This window comes from Rana temporaria, chromosome 9 (assembly GCF_905171775.1).
Source record: "Rana temporaria chromosome 9, aRanTem1.1, whole genome shotgun sequence".
Classification (NCBI taxonomy): Eukaryota; Metazoa; Chordata; class Amphibia; order Anura; family Ranidae; genus Rana; species Rana temporaria.
In genome coordinates, this window is record NC_053497.1 from 178,194,023 (window position 1) to 178,217,431 (window position 23,409).

The 23,409-nt window shown below is 46.7% G+C and overlaps 1 protein-coding gene across 1 annotated transcript in view; it reads left to right on the plus strand.

Annotated features, from left to right (window-relative positions):
• Positions 1 to 2,703: 2,703 nt before the first annotated feature.
• The window catches only part of POF1B (POF1B actin binding protein), a gene marked incomplete at its 3' end in the record, with an annotated part of 175,645 nt that continues 154,939 nt past the window's right edge, over positions 2,704 to 23,409 (plus strand). Inside the window, 2 exon segments of the mRNA XM_040325044.1 lie at positions 2,704 to 2,787; positions 20,914 to 21,149. Of these exon segments, the coding sequence (XP_040180978.1) occupies positions 20,952 to 21,149 (198 nt within the window).

Consider the following 23,409-nt stretch of genomic DNA (forward strand, 5'->3'; position numbering starts at 1 on the left):
TCTCCTGTGTCATGTCCGCAGCCTCTGTCCCTCTCCTGTGTTATGTCCGCAGCCTCTGTCCCTCTCCTGTGTCATGTCCGCAGCCTCTGTGCCTCTCCTGTGTCATGTCCGCAGCCTCTGTCCCCCTCCTGTGTCATGTCCGCAGCCTCTGTGCCTCTCCTGTGTCATGTCCGCAGCCTCTGTGCCTCTCCTGTGTCATGTCCGCAGCCTCTGTCCCCCTCCTGTGTCATGTCCGCAGCCTCTGTCCCCCTCCTGTGTCATGTCCGCAGCCTCTGTCCCTCTCCTGTGTTATGTCCGCAGCCTCTGTCCCTCTCCTGTGTCATGTCCGCAGCCTCTGTGCCTCTCCTGTGTCATGTCCGCAGCCTCTGTCCCCCTCCTGTGTTATGTCCGCAGCCTCTGTCCCCCTCATGTGTTATGTCTGCAGCCTCTGTCCCTCTCCTGTGTCATGTCCGCAGCCTCTGTCCCCCTCCTGTGTCATGTCCGCAGCCTCTGTCCCTCTCCTGTGTCATGTCCGCAGCCTCTGTCCCTCTCCTGTGTTATGTCCGCAGCCTCTGTCCCCCTCATGTGTCATGTCCGCAGCCTCTGTGCCTCTCCTGTGTCATGTCCGCAGCCTCTGTCCCCCTCCTGTGTTATGTCCGCAGCCTCTGTCCCCCTCATGTGTTATGTCTGCAGCCTCTGTCCCTCTCCTGTGTCATGTCCGCAGCCTCTGTCCCCCTCCTGTGTCATGTCCGCAGCCTCTGTCCCTCTCCTGTGTCATGTCCGCAGCCTCTGTCCCTCTCCTGTGTTATGTCCGCAGCCTCTGTCCCCCTCATGTGTTATGTCTGCAGCCTCTGTCCCTCTCCTGTGTCATGTCCGCAGCCTCTGTCCCCCTCCTGTGTCATGTCCGCAGCCTCTGTCCCTCTCCTGTGTCATGTCCGCAGCCTCTGTCCCTCTCCTGTGTCATGTCCGCAGCCTCTGTCCCCCTCCTGTGCCATGTCCTCAGCCTCTGTCCCTCTCCTGTGTCATGTCCGCAGCCTCTGTGCCTCTCCTGTGTCATGTCCGCAGCCTCTGTCCCCCTCCTGTGCCATGTCCTCAGCCTCTGTCCCTCTCCTGTGTCATGTCCGCAGCCTCTGTCCCTCTCCTGTGTCATGTCCGCAGCCTCTTTCCCTCTCCTGTGTTATGTCCGCAGCCTCTGTCCCCCTCCTGTGTTATGTCCGCAGCCTCTGTCCCCCTCATGTGTTATGTCTGCAGCCTCTGTCCCTCTCCTGTGTCATGTCCGCAGCCTCTGTCCCCCTCCTGTGTCATGTCCGCAGCCTCTGTCCCTCTCCTGTGTCATGTCCGCAGCCTCTGTCCCTCTCCTGTGTCATGTCCGCAGCCTCTGTCCCCCTCCTGTGCCATGTCCTCAGCCTCTGTCCCTCTCCTGTGTCATGTCCGCAGCCTCTGTGCCTCTCCTGTGTCATGTCCGCAGCCTCTGTCCCCCTCCTGTGCCATGTCCTCAGCCTCTGTCCCTCTCCTGTGTCATGTCCGCAGCCTCTGTCCCTCTCCTGTGTCATGTCCGCAGCCTCTTTCCCTCTCCTGTGTTATGTCCGCAGCCTCTGTCCCTCTCCTGTGTTATGTCCGCAGCCTCTGTCCCTCTCCTGTGTTATGTCCGCAGCCTCTGTCCCCCTCATGTGTTATGTCCGCAGCCTCTGTCCCCCTCATGTGTTATGTCCGCAGCCTCTGTCCCCCTCATGTGTCATGCTGCACTGATGGGGGCACTGTAATGCTGCACTGATGGGGCACTGTAATGCTGCACTGATGGGGCACTGTAATGCTGCACTGTAAGGCTACATTGATGTGGCACAGTAATGCTGCAAGTGATGGGGGCACAGTAAGGCTGCAAGTGATGGGGCACAGTAAGGCTGCAATGATGGGGCACAGTAAGGCTGCATTGATGGGGCACAGGGAGGCTGCGTTCAGGGGGCACAGTGAGGCACAGATTGGTATTGATATGCTTTATGTTACTATTGTTAAAGTTGTTAATATTTATTTTTGTAACGTAATTCTGCTTAAAATATTTCATGAGCTAATTTACAAGGTCGTGTTTAGGGGCGGACTTAGGGGTGGGGCAGGGGATGTGTTGGGCGGGGCAACTGGTGGCGAGTAACTCTTAAGGCCTGGCTAGTGGCTCAGGACTTGAAATTTTGAGCCCTCATATATACTATAGCATAATATAACAGTATTATATAAAATATTATAGCAGAATATTGTATGTAATATAACATGAGATTGCAAAGTATGATATATATATATATTAGGACAACACTGCACAAATTGTTGGCGCTATATATAAAATAAAATCCTGTATAATAATAACAATATAATAGGACAGTACTGTATAACCTATGATAACGTGTTCTATATAATGTAGTATATTACGTTCCATGATACAATGCAGTATTATAACAGTAGTATAAACAATACACTATACTGTAGTATGAAATAAATGATTCTAGCAGAACATATAACTTCTCATGATCTAATATAAAATGACATAAGGACAAGATAACATAATACAATATAACCCATTATGATCCTGCACACCTCCCCCCTCCTTGTCTGCCACCTGAGGCCAGGTAAACACACCTGACTGTGATGTAAGCACTTGGACCTATCAGAGCCCTCCTGTGCTGTGTGTGACTGCCCAGTCAGCCTATGACAGCCCCCCCCTGGGCTGAGTGTGTCCCACCCCCTCCTCTCTGCAGGCTGAGCAGTGGAAGTAGTAGAACAGACTGAGCTGTACCAGCGAGAGGGCTCCTCTGTCTCCAGGTAACTTCTTCTCCATGCAGGATCCCGGGCTCACCTGTGCCCAGGTAGAGAGGACATGCATTGCACAGGGTGAAGGAAGAGGAGGGAGACCTCCCCCCCCCCCCCCCCCCCGTCTGCTCTCCCTGATCCCAATCCTGCCAGACTCGCTTTGTATAGGGAGCTGCTTGGAGACATTCCTGGCCACTGAGCCTGCAATGGGAGACGGCACACGCCTGAGGGGGGGGGGTCTGTCCTGGGAAAGTTTTGTCCCTTCATCAGTTCCCATTTTCTGAAAAAGAAAAAAAAAAGTTTTTTTTTTTTTTTTTTTAATGCATTTTGCTGCAGGCGCCAAGTTTTTCGGGTAACAGATTTCCATTATCCAAAAACTTCAGAAGGGACGGGGAGCGGCGGGGTGAGGCCGTACGCAAAGAGACGCCATCACTTTCTCTCTACAACTAAACCGTCCAATGGGAAGCCCCAGGGGCTAGGTGGAGAAGATGGATGGATCTTTATTATATTTTAGTGGCTGTGTATGGGGGGGGGGGGGGGGGGCGGGGGGGAAGCGGGCATAGACTGAACCCAACGCTGGGAGCTCAGGTGGCCTGCCATAAGGGAGCTGCTTTTTGGTCTTGGTTTGCCCAACTCCTGGGGAGATCCTTATAGTGGTGGCATCAGTATGTGGTTGGTGAGGAGCACCTTGAACATAGGGGCAGGGCCATCTTAATGCAAGGGCACTGCCCAGGGTCCCCAGGTACATTGGGGCCCCACAATAATCTTGCATTACATCATGCTTGCCAACTGTCCCAGATTTGCTGGGACAGTCACGTATTTTACAAACTGTCCCGATATGGTCGCGTCCCAGAACCTATATTGTGCCCCCCTGACCCCCCTCCCCCCTGTACTGTGCCCTCCTGATCTCAGTATTGTGCCCTCCTGACCCCCCCCCCTGTACTGTGCCCTCCTGATCCCAGTATTGTGCCCTCCTGATCCCCCCCCCCCTGTACTGTGCCCTCCTGATCCCAGTATTGTGCCCTCCTGATCCCTCCCCCCTCCCCTGTACTGTGCCCTCCTGATCCCAGTATTATGCCCCCCTGATCCCCCCCTCCCCTGTACTGTGCCCTCCTGATCCCAGTATTGTGCCCTCCCGATCTCACCCCCTGTACTGTGCTCTCCGTATCCCAGTATTGTGCCCTCCTGACCCCCCCCCTGTACTGTGCCCTCCTGATCCCCCCCCCATGTACTGTGCATTCCTGATCCCTGTACTGTGCCCTCCTGATCCCAGTATTGTGCCCTCCTGATTCCCCCCCCCCCCCTTCCCCTGTACAGTGCCCTCCTGATCCCAGTATTGTGCCCTCCTGATCCCAGTATTTTACCCCCTGACCCCCTCCCCCCCTGTACTGTGCCCTCCTGATCCCAGTATTGTGCCCTCCTGACCCCCCCCCTGTACTTTGCCCTCCAGATCCCAGTGTTGTGCCCTACTGATCCCCCCCCCCCCGTAGCCTTCTGCATCCCCCCTGTACTGTGCCCTCCTGATTTCCCTGTACTGTGCCCTCCTGATTTCCCTGTACTGTGCCCTCCTGATCCCAGTGTTGTGCCCTCCTAATTTCCCTGTACTGTGCCCTCCTGATCCCAGTGTTGTGCCCTCCTGATTTCCCTGTACTGTGCCCTTCTGCACCCCCCCCCCCCCGTACTGTGCCCTTTGTGTTGACTAGTCTTTGATCTATGGAATGTTTTCCTTTTTGTAAAAATCAATTTTATTAAAAGTGCTAATGAATTTATGTTTAATTCTATCAACTATTTATACTTTATTTCTTGAAAGTAGGGGTGTGTAAATTGGGGCAAGCTAGGAGGGGCCCCCGGGCATTACTTTGCCCAACGGCCCATGATGCTATTAAGACAGCCCTGCATAGGTTTGAGTGCAAAATCTGGTGCAGCTGTGCATGGGAGCCAATCGGCTTCTAACTTCAGCTTGTTCAATTAAGCTTTGCCAAAAAAAAAACTGGAAGCTGATTGGTTTCTATGCAGAGCTGCACCAGATTTTGCACCCTCCAGTTTTAGTAACGCAACCCCAATGATTCATACAACTTGATGGTTTAAGATCCAGTCTTTGGATAACACTGGTAAAAATCTAGCCAGCGCACTTCGGGGGGGGGGGGGGGGGGGGGGATACGGGTTGCAAATTTTGCCCCATCTTTGCTGTCATTGGGAGAAATTGTGCCCCGCTATTGGTGTCATTGGGCCCCATTGCTGTTGTCATTGGGTGGAAATGTGCCCCATTATTGGTGTTATTGGTTGGAAATGTGCCCCATTATTGGTGTCATTGGAAGGAATTGTGCCCCATCGCTGGAGACATTAGGAGCAATTGTGCCCCTTATTGGTGTCACTGGGCCTCATTGTTGGTGTCATTGAGAGGAATCGTGCCCCTATCGTTGGAGCCATTAGGAGCAATTGTGCCCATTATTGGTGTCACTGGGCCTCATTGTTGGTGTCATTGAGAGGAATTGTGCCCCTATCGTTGGAGCCATTGGGATCAATTGTGACCCATTGTTGGAGTCATTGGGAGCAATTGTGCCCATTTTTGATGTCACTAGGGCCCCATTGTTGGAGTCACTGGAAGGAATTGTGCCCCATTACTGGTGTCATTGGGAGAAATTGTGACCCAATCGTTGGAGCCATTTGGAGCAATTGTGACCCATTGTTGTTGTCATCAGGAGACATTGTGCCCCAACGTTGGCGCCATTAAAAGGAATTCTGCCCCTTCATTGGTACCAATGTCACGAATTGTGTCCCATTGTTGGTATCAGTGGATGAAAATAGTGCCCCAGTTTGGAGACCACTGATATATATAGGTAAGAGGTCTAAATTGGCCTCTCTTACCCCATAGGAACCCTTAATATTATTTTCAGACCTTGGGTCCTAAAACCACTTCATTAGAAGTCAATGGGGAGAAATGCCCTTCACATTGGTAGTCAGTATGAAGAACGACCTCCTTACAATGGGGGGTTAAGATGCAATTCTTTTACATAGCTAGGGCTGTCCTGCTGCTGGCTCTGTTAAGGGGCAATTATGCCAGAACTGTGCAGGAACCAGCCACAGCTCAAGGAAGTCCTACAACCCCTGGAGGAACCATAAGGCTTAGTGGAATCCTGGCTGAAAACGTCTGTCCTAAATCATATACAAAGATGGGGGAAGAATGTCCCTTACATTGGTGATCAGTGAGAAGAATGTTCCTTACATTGGTGATCAGTGGGAAGAATGTCCCTTACATTGGTGATCAGTGAGAAGAATGTTCCTTACATTGGTGATCAGTGAGAAGAATGTGCCTTACATTGGTGATCAGTGGGAAGAATGTCCCTTACATTGGTGATCAGTGAGAAGAATGTTCCTTACATTGGTGATCAGTGAGAAGAATGTCCCTTACATTGGTGATCAGTGAGAAGAATGTCCCTTACATTGGTGATCAGTGAGAAGAATGTCCCTTACATTGGTGATCAGTGAGAAGAATGTTCCTTACATTGGTGATCAGTGAGAAGAATGTTCCTTACATTGGTGATCAGTGGGAAGAATGCCCCTTACATTGGTGATCAGTGGGAAGAATGTCCCTTACATTGGTGGTCAGTGGGAAGAATGTTCCTTACATTGGTGATCAGTGAGAAGAATGTTCCTTACATTGGTGATCAGTGGGAAGAATGTCCCTTACATTGGTGATCAGTGGGAAGAATGTTCCTTACATTGGTGATCAGTGAGAAGAATGTCCCTTACATTGGTGATCAGTGGGAAGAATGTCCCTTACATTGGTGATCAGTGGGAAGAATGCTCCTTACATTGGGGGTCAGTGAGAAGAATGTCCCTTACATTGGTGATCAGTGAGAAGAATGTTCCTTACATTGGTGATCAGTGAGAAGAATGTCCCTTACATTGGTGATCAGTGAGAAGAATGTCCCTTACATTGGTGATCAGTGAGAAGAATGTTCCTTACATTGGTGATCAGTGAGAAGAATGTCCCTTACATTGGTGATCAGTGAGAAGAATGTTCCTTACATTGGTGATCAGTGAGAAGAATGTCCCTTACATTGGTGATCAGTGAGAAGAATGTCCCTTACATTGGTGATCAGTGAGAAGAATGTCCCTTACATTGGTGATCAGTGAGAAGAATGTTCCTTACATTGGTGATCAGTGAGAAGAATGTCCCTTACATTGGTGATCAGTGAGAAGAATGTTCCTTACATTGGTGATCAGTGAGAAGAATGTCCCTTACATTGGTGATCAGTGAGAAGAATGTCCCTTACATTGGTGATCAGTGAGAAGAATGTCCCTTACATTGGTGATCAGTGAGAAGAATGTCCCTTACATTGGTGATCAGTGAGAAGAATGTCCCTTACATTGGTGATCAGTGAGAAGAATGTCCCTTACATTGGTGATCAGTGAGAAGAATGTCCCTTACATTGGTGATCAGTGAGAAGAATGTTCCTTACATTGGTGATCAGTGAGAAGAATGTCCTTACATTGGTGATCAGTGGGAAGAATGTCCCTTACATTGGTGATCAGTGGGAAGAATGCTCCTTACATTGGTGATCAGTGGGAAGAATGTTCCTTACATTGGTGATCAGTGAGAAGAATGTTCCTTACATTGGTGATCAGTGAGAAGAATGTCCCTTACATTGGTGATCAGTGGGAAGAATGTTCCTTACATTGGCGATCAGTGAGAAGAATGTTCCTTACATTGGTGATCAGTGAGAAGAATGTCCCTTACATTGGTGATCAGTGAGAAGAATGTTCCTTACATTGGTGATCAGTGAGAAGAATGTCCCTTACATTGGTGATCAGTGAGAAGAATGTCCCTTACATTGGTGATCAGTGAGAAGAATGTCCCTTACATTGGTGATCAGTGGGAAGAATGTCCCTTACATTGGTGATCAGTGAGAAGAATGTTCTTTACATTGGTGATCAGTGAGAAGAATGTCCCTTACATTGGTGATCAGTGAGAAGAATGTTCTTTACATTGGTGATCAGTGGGAAGAATGTTCTTTACATTGGTGATCAGTGGGAAGAATGTTCCTTACATTGGTGATCAGTGGGAAGAATGTTCCTTACATTGGTGATCAGTGGGAAGAATGTCCCTTACATTAGTGATCAGTGAGAAGAATGTTCCTTACATTGGTGATCAGTGAGAAGAATGTTCCTTACATTGGTGATCAGTGGGAAGAATGTTCCTTACATTGGTGATCAGTGAGAAGAATGTTCCTTACATTGGTGATCAGTGAGAAGAATGTTCCTTACATTGGTGATCAGTGAGAAGAATGTCCCTTACATTAGTGATCAGTGAGAAGAATGTTCCTTACATTGGTGATCAGTGGGAAGAATGTTCCTTACATTGGTGATCAGTGAGAAGAATGTTCCTTACATTGGTGATCAGTGAGAAGAATGTCCCTTACATTAGTGATCAGTGAGAAGAATGTTCCTTACATTGGTGATCAGTGGGAAGAATGTTCCTTACATTGGTGATCAGTGGGAAGAATGTTCCTTACATTAGTGATCAGTGAGAAGAATGTCCCTTACATTGGTGATCAGTGAGAAGAATGTCCCTTACATTGGTGATCAGTGAGAAGAATGTCCCTTACATTGGTGATCAGTGAGAAGAATGTCCCTTACATTGGTGATCAGTGGGAAGAATGTCCCTTACATTGGTGATCAGTGAGAAGAATGTTCCTTACATTGGTGATCAGTGAGAAGAATGTTCTTTACATTGGTGATCAGTGGGAAGAATGTTCCTTACATTGGTGATCAGTGAGAAGAATGTCCCTTACATTGGTGATCAGTGGGAAGAATGTCCCTTACATTGGTGATCAGTGAGAAGAATGTCCCTTACATTGGTGATCAGTGGGAAGAATGTCCCTTACATTGGTGATCAGTGAGAAGAATGTTCTTTACATTGGTGATCAGTGAGAAGAATGTCCCTTACATTGGTGATCAGTGAGAAGAATGTTCTTTACATTGGTGATCAGTGGGAAGAATGTTCCTTACATTGGTGATCAGTGGGAAGAATGTCCCTTACATTGGTGATCAGTGAGAAGAATGTCCCTTACATTGGTGATCAGTGGGAAGAATGTCCCTTACATTGGTGATATGTGAGAAGAATGTTCCTTACATTGGTGATCAGTGGGAAGAATGTCCCTTACATTGGTGATCAGTGAGAAGAATGTCCCTTACATTGGTGATCAGTGAGAAGAATGTTCCTTACATTGGTGATCAGTGAGAAGAATGTTCCTTACATTGGTGATCAGTGAGAAGAATGTCCCTTACATTGGTGATCAGTGAGAAGAATGTCCCTTACATTGGTGATCAGTGGGAAGAATGTCCCTTACATTGGTGATATGTGAGAAGAATGTTCCTTACATTGGTGATCAGTGGGAAGAATGTCCCTTACATTGGTGATCAGTGAGAAGAATGTCCCTTACATTGGTGATCAGTGAGAAGAATGTCCCTTACATTGGTGATCAGTGAGAAGAATGTCCCTTACATTGGTGATCAGTGAGAAGAATGTTCCTTACATTGGTGATCAGTGGGAAGAATGTTCCTTACATTGGTGATCAGTGGGAAGAATGTTCCTTACATTGGTGATCAGTGAGAAGAATGTCCCTTACATTGGTGATCAGTGAGAAGAATGTCCCTTACATTGGTGATCAGTGGGAAGAATGTCCCTTACATTGGTGATCAGTGGGAAGAATGTTCCTTACATTGGTGATCAGTGAGAAGAATGTCCCTTACATTGGTGATCAGTGAGAAGAATGTCCCTTACATTGGTGATCAGTGGGAAGAATGTCCCTTACATTGGTGATCAGTGAGAAGAATGTCCCTTACATTGGTGATCAGTGAGAAGAATGTCCCTTACATTGGTGATCAGTGAGAAGAATGTCCCTTACATTGGTGATCAGTGGGAAGAATGTTCCTTACATTGGTGATCAGTGGGAAGAATGTTCCTTACATTGGTGATCAGTGAGAAGAATGCTCCTTACATTGGTGATCAGTGGGAAGAATGTCCCTTACATTGGTGATCAGTGAGAAGAATGTTCCTTACATTGGTGATCAGTGAGAAGAATGTCCCTTACATTGGTGATCAGTGAGAAGAATGCTCCTTACATTGGTGATCAGTGGGAAGAATGTCCCTTACATTGGTGATCAGTGAGAAGAATGTCCCTTACATTGGTGATCAGTGAGAAGAATGTCCCTTACATTGGTGATCAGTGGGAAGAATGTTTCTTACATTGGTGATCAGTAAGAAGAATGTTCCTTACATTGGTGATCAGTGAGAAGAATGTCCCTTACATTGGTGATCAGTGGGAAGAATGTTCCTTACATTGGTGATCAGTGAGAAGAATGTCCCTTACATTGGTGATCAGTGAGAAGAATGCTCCTTACATTGGTGATCAGTGGGAAGAATGTTCCTTACATTAGTGATCAGTGGGAAGAATGTCCCTTACATTGGTGATCAGTGGGAAGAATGTCCCTTACATTGGTGATCAGTGGGAAGAATGTCCCTTACATTGGTGATCAGTGAGAAGAATGTCCCTTACATTGGTGATCAGTAGGAAGAATGTCCCTTACATTGGTGATCAGTAGGAAGAATGTCCCTTACATTGGTGATCAGTGGGAAGAATGTCCCTTACATTGGTGATCAGTGGGAAGAATGTCCCTTACATTGGTGATCAGTGAGAAGAATGTCCCTTACATTAGTGATCAGTGAGAAGAATGTCCCTTACATTGGTGATCAGTGAGAAGAATGTCCCTTACATTGGTGATCAGTGAGAAGAATGTCCCTTACATTGGTGATCAGTGAGAAGAATGTCCCTTACATTGGTGATCAGTTGGAAGAATGTTCCTTACATTGGTGATCAGTGAGAAGAATGTTCCTTACATTGGTGATCAGTGAGAAGAATGTCCCTTACATTGGTGATCAGTGAGAAGAATGTTCCTTACATTGGTGATCAGTGAGAAGAATGTTCCTTACATTGGTGATCAGTGGGAAGAATGTCCCTTACATTGGTGATCAGTGGGAAGAATGTCCCATACATTGGTGATCAGTGGGAAGAATGTCCCTTACATTGGTGATCAGTGAGAAGAATGTTCCTTACATTGGTGATCAGTGAGAAGAATGTCCCTTACATTGGTGATCAGTGAGAAGAATGTCCCTTACATTGGTGATCAGTGGGAAGAATGTTCCTTACATTGGTGATCAGTGAGAAGAATGTCCCTTACATTGGTGATCAGTGGGAAGAATGTCCCTTACATTGATGATCAGTGAGAAGAATGTCCCTTACATTGGTGATCAGTGAGAAGAATGTCCCTTACATTGGTGATCAGTGAGAAGAATGTTCCTTACATTGGTGATCAGTGGGAAGAATGTTCCTTACATTGGTGATCAGTGGGAAGAATGTCCCTTACATTGGTAGCTAATAGGAGGAATGCCCCACTAACAGCTACAAAGATCATTGAGTTCATGCTGCTGGATTTGCATTGGCCTGGAACGATGGAGGCACAATCACTCTGCAGAGCATATATTTGTATTTTTTTTTCCTCCCAAATGGTCTGTAACCCTCAATCTATTTTTAGCTTGTGAAATCTTTCCAGGCAGACCTCTGGAAGTTGCATTTGTGAAGCTGTGCTGGGACTTGTAGTTCATCTGGCATTTGAGATCTGCAGTTGGTTCATCTACTGTATGTTATGCTCTGATTGTACATTGCAAGCTATTTGATGCTCTGCAAAACTACGAGCAGTGGAGGAATGAGCTGGGGCGGTGGCAGGGGAGGCCCCCCGGGGGCCAGTGCATATAATGTATGGCTGGTGGCCCTCGTTGGAGAAACTCCCCCATTCAGACTTCAATCAGAGCAAAACTCAGTCAATGACAGCTGCTCCTGGGCCTTCTATAACTTCCCCATGTTCAGCCCACCCGTCACTCTGTCGGCTATAGCGTATCGATATGTTGGCCGTAGCGTATCATTGTAGCGATATGTTGGCCGTATCGTCTCCAATGTAGCGATATGTTGGCCGTAGCGTATCATTGTAGTGATATGTTGGCTGTAGGAATTTGTATTGATCTGTTGGCCGTAGGGTATCATTGTAGCGATATGTCGGCTGTAGCATATCATTGTAGCGATATGTTGGCCGTAGCATATCATTGTATTGATATGTTGGCCTTATGGTATCATTGAAGCGATATGTTGGCCGTAGCGTATCATTGTAGCAATATGTTGGCCGTATCGTATCATTGTAATGATATGTTGGCCGTATCGTATCATTGTAGCGATATGTTGGCCGTAGCGTATCATTGTAGCAATATGTTGGCCGTATCGTATCATTGTAGCGATATGTTGGTCTTTATATCAATATATTGGCCGTAGGGTATCATTGTAGCGATATGTCGGCCGTAGCATATCATTGTTTTGATATGTTGGCCGCATCGTATCATTGTATCGATATGTTGGCCGTAGCGTATAATTGTAGCCATATGTTGGCCATAGCGTATCATTGTTTTGATATGTTGGCTGTATCGTATCATTGTTTTGATATGTTGGCCGTAGTGTATCATTGTAGCGATATGTTGGCCATATTGTATCATTGTAGCGGTATGTTGGCCATATCGTATCATTGTAGCGATATGTTGGCCGTAGCGTATCATTGTAGCGATATGTTGGCCGCATCGTATCATTGTAGCGGTATGTTGGCCATATCGTATCATTGTAGCGATATGTTGGCCATAGCGTATCATTGTTTTGATATGTTGGCCGTAGTGTATCATTGTAGCGATATGTTGGCCATATCGTATCATTGTAGCGGTATGTTGGCCATATCGTATCATTGTAGCGATATGTTGGCCGTAGCGTATCATTGTAGCGATATGTTGGCCGTATCGTATCATTGTAGCGATATGTTGGCCGTATTGTATCATTGTAGCGATGTGTTGGCCGTAGCGTATCATTGTAGCGATATGTTGGCCGTATCGTATCATTGTAGCGATATGTTGGCCGTAGCGTATCATTGTAGCGATATGTTGGCCGTATCGTATCATTGTAGCGATATGTTGGCCGTAGCGTATCATTGTAGCGATATGTTGGCCGTATCGTATCATTGTAGCGATATGTTGGCCGTATCGTATCATTGTAGCGATATGTTGGCCGTAGGGTATCATTGTAGCGATATGTCGGCCGTAGCATATCATTGTTTTGATATGTTGGCCGCATCGTATCATTGTAGCGATATGTTGGCCGTATCGTATCATTGTAGCGATATGTTGGCCGTAGCGTATCATTGTAGCGATATGTTGGCCGTATCGTATCATTGTAGCGATATGTTGGCCGTAGGGTATCATTGTAGCGATATGTCGGCCGTAGCATATCATTGTTTTGATATGTTGGCCGCATCGTATCATTGTATCGATATGTTGGCCGTAGCGTATCATTGTAGCCATATGTTGGCCGTATCGTATCATTGTAGTCATATGTTGGCCGTATCGTATCATTGTAGCGATATGTTGGCCGTAGCGTATCATTGTAGCGATATGTTGGCAGTAGCGAATTGTATTAATCTGTTGGCCGTAGTGTATCATTGTATCGATATGTTGGTCTTTATATCAATACAGGGAGTGCAGAATTATTAGGCAAATGAGTATTTTGACCACATCATCCTCTGTATGCATGTTGTCTTACTCCAAGCTGTATAGGCTTGAAAGCCTACTACCAATTAAGCATATTAGGTGATGTGCATCTCTGTAATGAGAAGGGGTGTGGTCTAATGACATCAACACCCTATATCAGGTGTGCATAATTATTAGGCAACTTCCTTTCCTTTGGCAAAATGGGTCAAAAGAAGGACTTGACAGGCTCAGAAAAGTCAAAAATAGTGAGATATCTTGCAGAGGGATGCAGCACTCTTGAAATTGCAAATCTTCTGAAGCGTGATCATCGAACAATCAAGCGTTTCATTCAAAATAGTCAACAGGGTCGCAAGAAGCATGTGGAAAAACCAAGGCGCAAAATAACTGCCCATGAACTGAGAAAAGTCAAGCGTGCAGCTGCCAAGATGCCACTTGCCACCAGTTTGGCCATATTTCAGAGCTGCAACATCACTGGAGTGCCCAAAAGCACAAGGTGTGCAATACCCAGAGACATGGCCAAGGTAAGAAAGGCTGAAAGACGACGACCACTGAACAATACACACAAGCTGAAACGTCAAGACTGGGCCAAGAAATATCTCAAGACTGATTTTATGGACTGATGAAATGAGAGTGAGTCTTGATGGGCCAGATGGATGGGCCGTGGCTGGATTGGTAAAGGGCAGAGAGCTCCAGTCCGACTCAGACGCCAGCAAGGTGGAGGTGGAGTACTGGTTTGGGCTGGTATCATCAAAGATGAGCTTGTGGGGCCTTTTCGGGTTGAGGATGGAGTCAAGCTCAACTCCCAGTCCTACTGCCAGTTTCTGGAAGACACCTTCTTCAAGCAGTGGTACAGGAAGAAGTCTGCATCCTTCAAGAAAAACATGATTTTCATGCAGGACAATGCTCCATCACACGCGTCCAAGTACTCCACAGCGTGGCTGGCAAGAAAGGGTATAAAAGAAGAAAAACTAATGACATGGCCTCCTTGTTCACCTGATCTGAACCCCATTGAGAACCTGTGGTCCATCATCAAATGTGAGATTTACAAGGAGGGAAAACAGTACACCTCTCTGAACAGTGTCTGGGAGGCTGTGGTTGCTGCTGCACGCAATGTTGATGGTGAACAGATCAAAACACTGACAGAATCCATGGATGGCAGGCTTTTGAGTGTCCTTGCAAAGAAAGGTGGCTATATTGGTCACTGATTTGTTTTTGTTTTGTTTTTGAATGTCAGAAATGTATATTTGTGAATGTTGAGATGTTATATTGGTTTCACTGGTAAAAATAAATAATTGAAATGGGTATATATTTGTTTTTTGTTAAGTTGCCTAATAATTATGCACAGTAATAGTCACCTGCACACACAGATATCCCCCTAAAATAGCTAAAACTAAAAACAAACTAAAAACTACTTCCAAAAATATTCAGCTTTGATATTAATGAGTTTTTTGGGTTCATTGAGAACATGATTGTTGTTCAATAATAAAATTAATCCTCAAAAATACAACTTGCCTAATAATTCTGCACTCCCTGTATGTTGGCCGTAGTGTATCATTGTATCGATATGTTGGTCTTTATATCAATATATTGTCCGTAGGGTATCATTGTAGCGCTATGTCAGCTGTAGCATATCATTGTTTTAATATGTTGGCCATATCGTATCATTGTAGCGATATGTTGGCAGTAGCGAATTGTATTAATCTGTTGGCCGTAGTGTATCATTGTATTGATATGTTGGTCTTTATATCAATATATTGGCCGTAGGGTATCATTGTAGCGCTATGTCAGCCGTAGCATATCATTGTTTCGATATGTTGGCCGTAGCGTGTCATTGTAGCGATATGTTGGCCGTATCGTATCATTGTAGCCATATGTTGGCCGTAGTGTATCATTGTAGCGATATGTTGGCCGTATCGTATCATTGTAGCTAGGGTTGTCCAGATACCGATACCAGTATCGGTATCGGGACAGATACCGAGTATTTGCGCTAGTACTCGTACTCGCGCAAATACTCCCGATACCAAAATAGAATACTTTTTTTTTTTTTTTGTGACATCAAACACAAATTGGATGGCACTGATAGGTGGCACTGGCATTGATTGAATGGCACTCATAAATGGATGGCACTGATAGGTGGCACTGGCATTGATTGGGTGGCACTGATGAGATGCACTAATAAGCTGCCTCCCTGCACTGATGCACTAATGGGCACTGATCTGCACTGATAGGTGGCACTGGCTAGCTGCACTTTTGGGCACTGGCACCGATGAGCTGCACTGACAGTGATCACTCCTTCAATGATATGTAGTTTTCCAGTACCGTATGCTAAAAAACAGCCCCACACCATGATGTACCAGTTCTTCATAATTCTAAAGAAAATATCTTTGGTCTGTATTGTGGTTTGAAAACGGTCACATGACATAAAAAAAAAGTATCGGTATTCGGTATCGGCGACTACTTGAAAAAAAGTATCGGTACTTGTACTCGGTCCTAAAAAAGTGGTATCGGGACAACCCTAATTGTAGCCATATGTTGGCCGTATCGTATCATTGTAGCCATATGTTGGCCGTATCGTATCATTGTAGCGATATGTTGGCCGTAGCGTATCATTGTAGCGATATGTTGGCCATATCGTATCACTGTAGCGATATGTTGGCCATATCGTATCATTGTAGCGATATGTTGGCCGTAGTGTATCATTGTATCGATATGTTGGTCTTTATATCAATATGTTGGCCGTAGGGTATCATTGTATCGATATGTCGGCCGTAGGGTATCATTGTATCGATATGTCGGCCGTAGGGTATCATTGTATCGATATGTCGGCCGTAGCGTATCATTGTATCGATATGTCGGCCGTATCGTATCATTGTAGCGATATGTTGGCCGTATCGTATCATTGTAGTGATATGTTGGCCATAGCGTATCATTGTAGCGATATGTTGGCCGTATCGTATCATTGTAGCGATATGTTGGCAGTAGTGTACCATTGTTTTGACATGTTGGCTGTAGCGTATCATTGTAGCGATATGTTGGCAGTAGCGAATTGTATTAATCTGTTGGCCGTAGTGTATCATTGTATCGATATGTTGGTCTTTATATCAATATGTTGGCCGTAGTGTATCATTGTATCGATATGTTGGTCTTTATATCAATATATTGGCCGTAGGGTATCATTGTAGCGATATGTCAGCCCTAGCATATCATTGTTTTGATATGTTGGCCGCATCGTATCATTGTATCGATATGTTGGCCGTAGCGTATCATTGTAGCCATATGTTGGCTGTATCGTATCATTGTTTTGATATGTTGGCCGTAGTGTATCATTGTAGTGATATGTTTGTCGTATCGTATCATTATTTTGATATGTTGGCCGTATCGTATCATTGTAGCGATATGTTGGCCGTATCGTATCATTGTAGCCATATGTTGGCCGTATCGTATCATTGTAGCGATATGTTGGCCGTAGCGTATCCATTGTAGCTATATGTTGGCAGTAGCGAATTGTATTAATCTGTTGGCCGTAGTGTATCATTGTATCGATATGTTGGTCTTTATATCAATATGTTGGCCGTAGGGTATCATTGTATCGATATGTCGGCCATAGCGTATCATTGTATTGATATGTTGGCCGTATCGTATCATTGTAGTGATATGTTGGCCATAGCGTATCATTGTAGCGATATGTTGGCAGTAGTTTACCATTGTTTTGATACGTTGGCCATAGCCTATCGTAGCGATATGTTGGCCATAGCGTATCGTTGTAGCGATATGTTGGCCGTATCGTATCATTGTAGCGATATGTTGGCAGTAGTGTACTATTGTTTTGACATGTTGGCCGTAGCGTATCATTGTAGCGATATGTTGGCAGTAGCGAATTGTATTGATCTGTTGGCCGTAGTGTATCATTGTATCGATATGTTGGTCTTTATATCAATATGTTGGCCGTAGGGTATCATTGTATCGATATGTTGGCCGCATCGTATCATTGTAGCGATATGTTGGCCATAGCGTATCATTGTAGCTATATGTTGGCCGTAGCGTATCATTGTAGCGATATGTTGGCCGTATCGTATCATTGTAGCGATATGTTGGCCGTAGCGTATCATTGTAGCGATATGTTGGCAGTAGCGAATTGTATTGATCTGTTGGCCGTAGTGTATCATTGTATCGATATGTTTGTCTTTATATCAGTATGTTGGCCGTAGCGTATCATTTTAGCGATATGTCGGCAGTAGCGTATCATTGTATCGAAATGTCGGCCATAGTGTATCATTGTATCGAAATGTCGGTCATAGTGTATCATTGTAGCGATATGTTGGCTGTAGTGTATCATTGTATTGATATGTTGGCCGTATCGTATCATTGTATCGATATGTTGGCCGTATCGTATCATTGTAGCGATATGTTGGCCGTAGCGTATCATTGTAGTGATATGTTTGTCGTATCGTATCATTATTTTGATATGTTGGCCGTATCGTATCATTGTAGCGATATGTTGGCCGTATCGTATCATTGTAGCGATATGTTGGCCGTAGCGTATCCATTGTAGCTATATGTTGGCAGTAGCGAATTGTATTAATCTGTTGGCCGTAGTGTATCATTGTATCGATATGTTGGTCTTTATATCAATATGTTGGCCGTAGGGTATCATTGTATCGATATGTCGGCCATAGCGTATCATTGTATTGATATGTTGGCCGTATCGTATCATTGTAGTGATATGTTGGCCATAGCGTATCATTGTAGCGATATGTTGGCAGTAGTTTACCATTGTTTTGATACGTTGGCCATAGCCTATCGTAGCGATATGTTGGCCATAGCGTATCGTTGTAGCGATATGTTGGCCGTATCGTATCATTGTAGCGATATGTTGGCAGTAGTGTACTATTGTTTTGACATGTTGGCCGTAGCGTATCATTGTAGCGATATGTTGGCAGTAGCGAATTGTATTGATCTGTTGGCCGTAGTGTATCATTGTATCGATATGTTGGTCTTTATATCAATATGTTGGCCGTAGGGTATCATTGTATCGATATGTTGGCCGCATCGTATCATTGTAGCGATATGTTGGCCATAGCGTATCATTGTAGCGATATGTTAGCAGTAGTGTATCATTGTTTTGATATGTTGGCCGTAGCGTATCATTGTAGCGATATGTTGGCAGTAGCGAATTGTATTGATCTGTTGGCCGTAGTGTATCATTGTATCGATATGTTTGTCTTTATATCAGTATGTTGGCCGCATTGTATCATTGTAGCGATATGTTGGCCATAGCGTATCATTGTAGCGATATGTCGGCAGTAGCGTATCATTGTATCGAAATGTCGGCCATAGTGTATCATTGTATCGAAATGTCGGTCATAGTGTATCATTGTAGCGATATGTTGGCTGTATTATTATTATTATTATTATACAGGATTTATATAGCGCCAACAGTTTGCGCAGCGCTTTACATCAGGGAAGACAGTACAGTCACAATACAATTCAATACAGGAGGGATCAGAGGGCCCTGCTCTGTAGTGTATCATTGTATTGATATGTTGGCCGTAGCGTATCATTGTAGCGATATGTTGGCCGTAGCGTATCATTGTAGCGATATGTTGGCAGTAGCGAATTGTATTAATCTGTCGGCCGTAGCATATCATTGTTTTGATATGTTGGCCGCATCGTATCATTGTAGTGATATGTTGGCCGTAGTGTATCATTGTAGTGATCTGTTGGTCTTAGCATTTGTTATATAAATGTGTCGGCCATATATAAACTTTATCTACCCCGGGCACTGCCATAAATCGGCTCCTCTGTAGACGTGGGGGTGGGGCAGACCTCCATTGGCCTCGGTGGCTGTCAGGAACTTTTCCGGACTCCCCGTGTCTATACAAGATTTAATACGGATATTAATGCGATATATCATTTGAGATGACAGCGTGCAGGGAGAGGCTCCGCCTTCACACATCTTTGCTGAGCTGAAATTGTTACAACCGGTTTATTTTGCCCTGGGTGACAGGAGATGATGAGACTTGCACACGGTTACACAGAGCTTAAGTTTACTATATACATTAAAAAAACTGATTTTCCCACCTCGGTCACAGCCCATGTAACTCCATCTGTCACATACCCCCCATGTGTGCTGTGTCAGGGTCGCCCCCTGCTGGCCACTGGCTTGGCTCTGGATCACCCTTCACTGATGGTAGACTTATCAATTGAAGGTGAATTCCTGTGGAATGTCAGATTGTAGCAGCTCAGTAGTTGTAAATTTAGCCTTGCAGAACTGGGGTCCTGGGTTCAAATCTTACTGGGGGTTCCATCTTCATAAACCCCATAGTCACAGGTGTACCCATGTTACTATGGGATGTCTCCTGTCATCTGTCAAGTTAATATATGCTGCTGGGCACAGTCCATACTTCCCTGCAGTGGCAGATGCTCGTTAGGGGTGCATGGGCACCTCCCCCTCTAACCCATGTGCCCGGCCTCTAATCTCCATGCAGGACACATGGCTTTCACTGGACTTTTTTTTTTTTTTTTTAGAAGCACATGATTACAGCCTGCTGATCTAATTGGCTTCAAAAAGGGTGGGCTCGGGGCGCAGAGCACTGTGCCCTGAGCCCGCCTTGTTGTGTGGCAATGGCAAATTAATATTCGCTAATGTCTTCCTGCTTCTCCCCCTGGCCAATTTAGGAAGCAGGTCCTGAGACCCCATTGACCAGGAGTCCTAAGACCTGATTGGCCAGAAGGAGAAGCGACGGCCGGGACACGGAGGGGGAAGCCGCAGTCATGACCTGCATGGGGCTGATGGGGGGCCTGGTGGGCCAGAGGGTGAGCGAGCGACTGGGGGGGGGGTGGATTGGGGTTATGGTGTGCAGTGGCAGGCACAAGCGACCAGGGGGGTTAAGTGTTAGTGGCAGGCTGGAGCGACTTAGGGGGATGTCTGTGGTCAGCTCTGTCTGCCTTCCCCCCCGACTGATGGAGCACCAGCCGCCATTGCTCCCCTGCCACACTATAGAGCCAGAGCGTAGCACCACTATTCAGGTCTTGCAGCTCAATGGGGTTACCTCTTTGCCTTTAGGCTTCTCATTGGACTACAAATGGGGATCATCACACAGGTGAGGTCCTTCATGAGTGTACTCTCAGTACATTGCTTGGACACCATCCCCAAAACCTGAAACATGACGGCATTATAGAGTCTGACTTGTCAGGCTGGCGATACAAATCATTATGCACACCCCAGATAATTCAGAAATGTGCTATTTACAGCCTTGCTCCACCCCAGAGTGCACAGGAGGAAGCGTTGGCAAAGATATGTAGATATAAGAGAGGCTTACAGTACACCATATTTAGGAGGAGGAGGCGGCAGCAGTTTTGTCGAGAGGCCTTCTGAAAGCCCTGCTTAATCTGGAAAATATTAAACTCAGATAAACAGAGGGACTCTCAGAGTGGCCTGGATAGGGTGGTCAATGGTTGGAGTTGCCCATTAAAGAATTCTCTTCACCTTTCAGGCTTCTGAAGGCGGTTTTTGGTCGCCGTCACTGACGAGATGTCCACCTCCAGCTACTGGATGTCCGAGAACGGCAGCCCCACCGACAAGGACAACGTCTTCATGGAGCGCGTGAGAACCTACAGTCCTATCACCAAGACGGTGCAAGTCCTGGACAGTCCAACACTGATGTCCCCTTCCTCGCCGGCCTCTGGATATCAATCGATGGTTTGGGCCCCGGAGCCACAGATTATTGGGGTAAGAAAAGCCATGGCGCAGACCTGGCTTCTGTATACTTTGTGTAGTGGGTGGGCACCCCGAGATGAGTGTGTGCAGCAGAACATGGCAGTAGGGAAAATCCCACCACCCAAAGGTCCCCCATCTGACCCCCCCATCCAAAAAAAAATTGGCAGTCTGGAACTTTAAAGCTGAAGTCCGGATAAACGGTCTGTGACACCTGTGTCTTCAATTGCACCTCTGGTAACCTCAGTGCCCCCCCCTCCTAATTGCACCCCAAGACTTCAAATGAACATCAGTGCACCCCTGTGTCACCAAGTACCTCCAGTGCACCCCTGTGTCTCCAATTGCACCCCAAGACACCCTGTGTCCAGTGTCTCCAGTTGCATCCCTGTGTGCCCCTGTGCACCCCAAGACTCCAAGTGCACCCTTTTTCACCAACTGCCTCCAGTGCACTGTATGCCCCTGTGTCTCAAATTGCACCCCTGTGCACCCTTTGTCAACGAGTGCCTCCAGTGCACCCTAGTGTCTTCCAGTTGCATCACTGTGTGCCCCTGTGCACCCCTGTGTCCAGTGTCTCCAATTGCACCCCATGTGCACCCCAAGACTCCAAGTGTGCCTCAGTGCACCCTGTGTCACCAAGTGCCTCCAGTGCACCCCTGTGTCCAGTGTCTCCAGTTGCATCCCTGTGCACTCCAAGTGCACCCTTTGTCACCAAGTGCCTCCAGTGCACCCCTGTATGCCTCTATGTCTCCAATTGCACCCCTATGCACCCCAAGACTCCAAGTGTGCCTCAGTGCACCCTGTGTCCCCAAGTGCCTCCAGTGCACCCCTGTGTCCAGTGTCTCCAGTTGCATCCCTGTGTGCCTCTGGGCACCCTAAGACTCCAAGTGCACTCTTTGTCACCAAGTGCCTCCAGTGCACCCCTGTATGCCCCTCTGTCTCCAATTGCACCCCAAGACTCCAAGTGTGCTTCAGTGCACCCTGTGTCACCAAGTGCCTCCAATGCACCCCTGTGTCTCCAATTAGACCCCTGTGCAACCCAAGACTCCAAGTGTGCCTCATAGCCCCCTGTGTCACCAAGTGTCTCCAGTTGCATCCCTGTGTACTCCAAGTGCACCCTTTGTCACCAAGTGCCTCCAGTGCACCCCTGTATTCCCCTGTGTCTTCAATTGCACCCCAAGACTCCAAGTGTGCCTCAGTGCACCCTGTGTCACCAAGCGCCTCCAGTACATCCCTGTGTGCCCATGTGTCTCCATTTGCATCCCTGTGTGCCCCTGTGTCTCCAATTGCACCCGTGTGCACCCCAAGACTGCAAGTGCACCCTGAGTCACCAAGTGTCTCCAGTTTCCCCCCCCCCCCTTCTCCCATATGCTTCAGTGTCTCCAATTGTACCCATGCTTGCCCCTGTGTCTCCAATTATACCACAGTGACCCTCAGTAACCCCCATGTGCACCCTGAGTCTCGAAGTGCACCTTAGTGTAAACCTGGTCCTCCAGTGTGCCTTTGTGACACCCATCTCTTCAAGCTTCCTGTAGTCACCTGCATTATTCCTCTCCCAGTGGTACGCACCTTGACTGCAGTGTTTCCAATTGCCCACCCCTGTGTCTTCAATTGAACCCTTGTTAGCCTCAGTGTCTTCAACTATTCCTCTGTATGCCTCTGTGGCACCTGTGTCTCCAGGCTTCCTCCAGTATGCTCCTGCATTCAGCAGGACTGTTGTTCTTTCAGTGACTATGTACCTTTGTCCATGACCGTTAACCTCTGGCATGCTGCACTCCATCTTCTGCTGCCTCTCTACCTCATAATGGGCACAGCGGGTGTACAGACCCGGGAACTCAGCACAGGGATGATGGGAACCCCTCATAATGGGCACAGCGGGTGTACAGACCCGGGAACTCGGCACAGGGATGATGGGAACCCCTCATAATGGGCACAGCGGGTGTACAGACCCGGGAACTCGGCACAGGGATGGTGGGAACCCCTCATAATGGGCACAGCAGGTGTACCAAGCCGGGAACTCAGCACAGGGATGGTGGGAACCCCTCATAATGGGCACAGCAGGTGTACCAAGCCGGGAACTCAGCACAGGGATGGTGGGAACCCCTCATAATGGGTACAGCGGGTGTACAGACCCGGGAACTCGGCACAGGGATGGTGGGAACCCCTCATAATGGGCACAGTGGGTGTACAGACCCGGGAACTCAGCACAGGGATGGTGGGAACCTCTCATAATAAGCACAGCGGTTGTACAGACCCGGGAACTCAGCACAGGGATGGT